The sequence below is a fragment of the Oratosquilla oratoria genome, chromosome 20 (genome assembly GCF_046742065.1).
Source record: "Oratosquilla oratoria isolate Oo_2021 chromosome 20, ASM4674206v1, whole genome shotgun sequence".
NCBI classification, from domain to species: Eukaryota; Metazoa; Arthropoda; class Malacostraca; order Stomatopoda; family Squillidae; genus Oratosquilla; species Oratosquilla oratoria.
In genome coordinates this window covers 43653278-43655108 of record NC_134796.1, presented here as the reverse complement: position 1 = coordinate 43655108, position 1831 = coordinate 43653278, and the positions used below count along the sequence as shown (strand labels likewise).

At 44.0% G+C, this 1831-nt stretch overlaps 1 protein-coding gene across 1 annotated transcript; it reads right to left on the bottom strand.

Annotated features, from left to right (window-relative positions):
- Nucleotides 1-390: 390 nt before the first annotated feature.
- On the bottom strand, nucleotides 391-1503 carry LOC143036278 (serine/threonine-protein kinase chk-1-like). The gene has a single exon (XM_076203525.1). The coding sequence runs from the start codon at nucleotides 1501-1503 to the stop codon at nucleotides 391-393; it is 1113 nt and encodes a 370-aa protein (XP_076059640.1).
- Between the last annotated feature and the right edge of the window lie 328 nt (nucleotides 1504-1831).

The following is a 1831-nucleotide window of genomic DNA, read 5'->3' as shown; positions in this document are numbered from 1 at the left end:
TTTCGGTGACAGAGATAGTGAAACAGATAGAGACAGAGACAGAGAGGCAAAAAGAGACAGAGACACAGAGACAGAGATAGAAAAAGTAATAGAGACTGAGACACAGAAGCAGAGACAAAAGCTAGCCCTCATGCTCATAAGGAGTTCAACTATTACTAATCAGAAGCGTCTGGCTTCTGCCAGAACAAACGCACAAGTAGAGAGCTCAAAAGTAATTTACACTTTTTGTTAACCTAAGGATATTTTATTCAGCTGAGGGAAACCCCCGTTATAGTGTTAATCAAAACACCTTTTAAAGAAGCTGGGAACGCTACTCAATGTTTCAGAAGGTGATTCTTATTTCTTCGTTTTTATTCGTAATGCTATGGATACCATTTCTATTTCCTTCGTTCAACCTCGGAACCAATTGTTTCGCTCAATATCAGAAACAGTTGCTCTGTTTTCTGGTCTCGGAGTAAGAATCTGTCTAACGAGACTGAAAGCACTCTTGGAAAGTGACCTCCAAGGTCTTCGGAGACGCATTTCGCTAGTCGAACAAGTCCAAAGCTTGAAGCTCAAGTCTCTGCTTACGGCATCCTCCCAAGGAATCTCACCAGTCAGAACCCTCAACAGGATGATTCCGGAGGACCACACGTCAGCGCACTCTCCTTTGTATCTTCTATTGAAGACTTCCGGCGCCATGTAACCGGGGGTTCCGCAGGCACCCCACAACAACCTTTTCTTCTCCAATACCACAGCCAAGCCGAAGTCTCCGATTTTCACTTCTTTTTCGCTCTTGGACAAGAGGAGGTTCTCCGGTTTCAGGTCTCTATGTGCCACCCTACGGGAGTGTAGGTACTTCATCCCGCTGATCAACTGAGTGAACAAGAACTGGGCTTTGCCTTCGCGCATCCCTCCACATTGGATTTTATCCTCCAATGTTCCTCCTTCAACAAATTCCAGGTAGATGTACACGAACTTCCTGTCTCTCTCTTCGCCCAGGAAAGCCACAATGTTCTTATGATCCAGTCTTCTGTGGATACTGATCTCCTCCAGCTGCCTTTTAAGATGCTGAATCCTCACACATTTTATTGCGCATTCTTGTCCTGAAGTGACGTCTTGCACAAGAAAAACAGATCCAAAACCTCCTCTTCCCAGCAGCTTAATCACTTCTGTATTCTTGTGATCTACCGAAAAATGTTTAACTCTCTTTTTACCACTGGGAGATTCATCAGAGTCTACAAGTCTCCGTTTGTTTGCAAGGCGTCTTCCGATCTCTTCTAGGACGATATTGACGATCTTGACGATTCGCAAGATGTGTTCGTCTGTCTCTAGAAGGTCTTCTTTGGCAGCTTCCAGGAACAATCCAACTTCTCTCTTGTAGTGTTTGAGAAGCTTTTCCTGTTCTTCCTTGCTGCATGAGCGTACAAACGCTCGAACTCTTTTTTCGAAGCTCATGTCCCTCCAAGTCTTCTGGACACCAGCACCTCTTTCTTCTTCAGCGCTTGTCTTTTCAAATTCCATGTCTTCGCCTTACGGTGACATCATCAGATCCTTTTCCAAAAATTATTCTGCTTGAACAATCTTCCGTGAAACCTAGATTGCACCTTATACAATGAACATAAGAACATAAGAATGGAAGAGACCGCAAGAGACCATAAGGCCTACTCTTCGCAGTTCCCTGTCCCTTACCACCTGTCATACCTATCCATAAAGTTATCTATTCTTCTCTTAAAACAAAAACATAAGAACATTGGAATGGAGGAGACTGCAAGAGACCATAAGGCCTACACAGTGCAGTTCCATGGCCCTTACCACCCGTTATCCCCATCTTTAAACTTATCTTCTCTTA

What these genes read in the sequence shown, in the direction of transcription:
- LOC143036278 (XM_076203525.1), bottom strand. Translation starts at nt 1,503, where the DNA reads ATGGAATTTGAAAAGACAAGCGCTGAAGAAGAAAGAGGTGCTGGTGTC.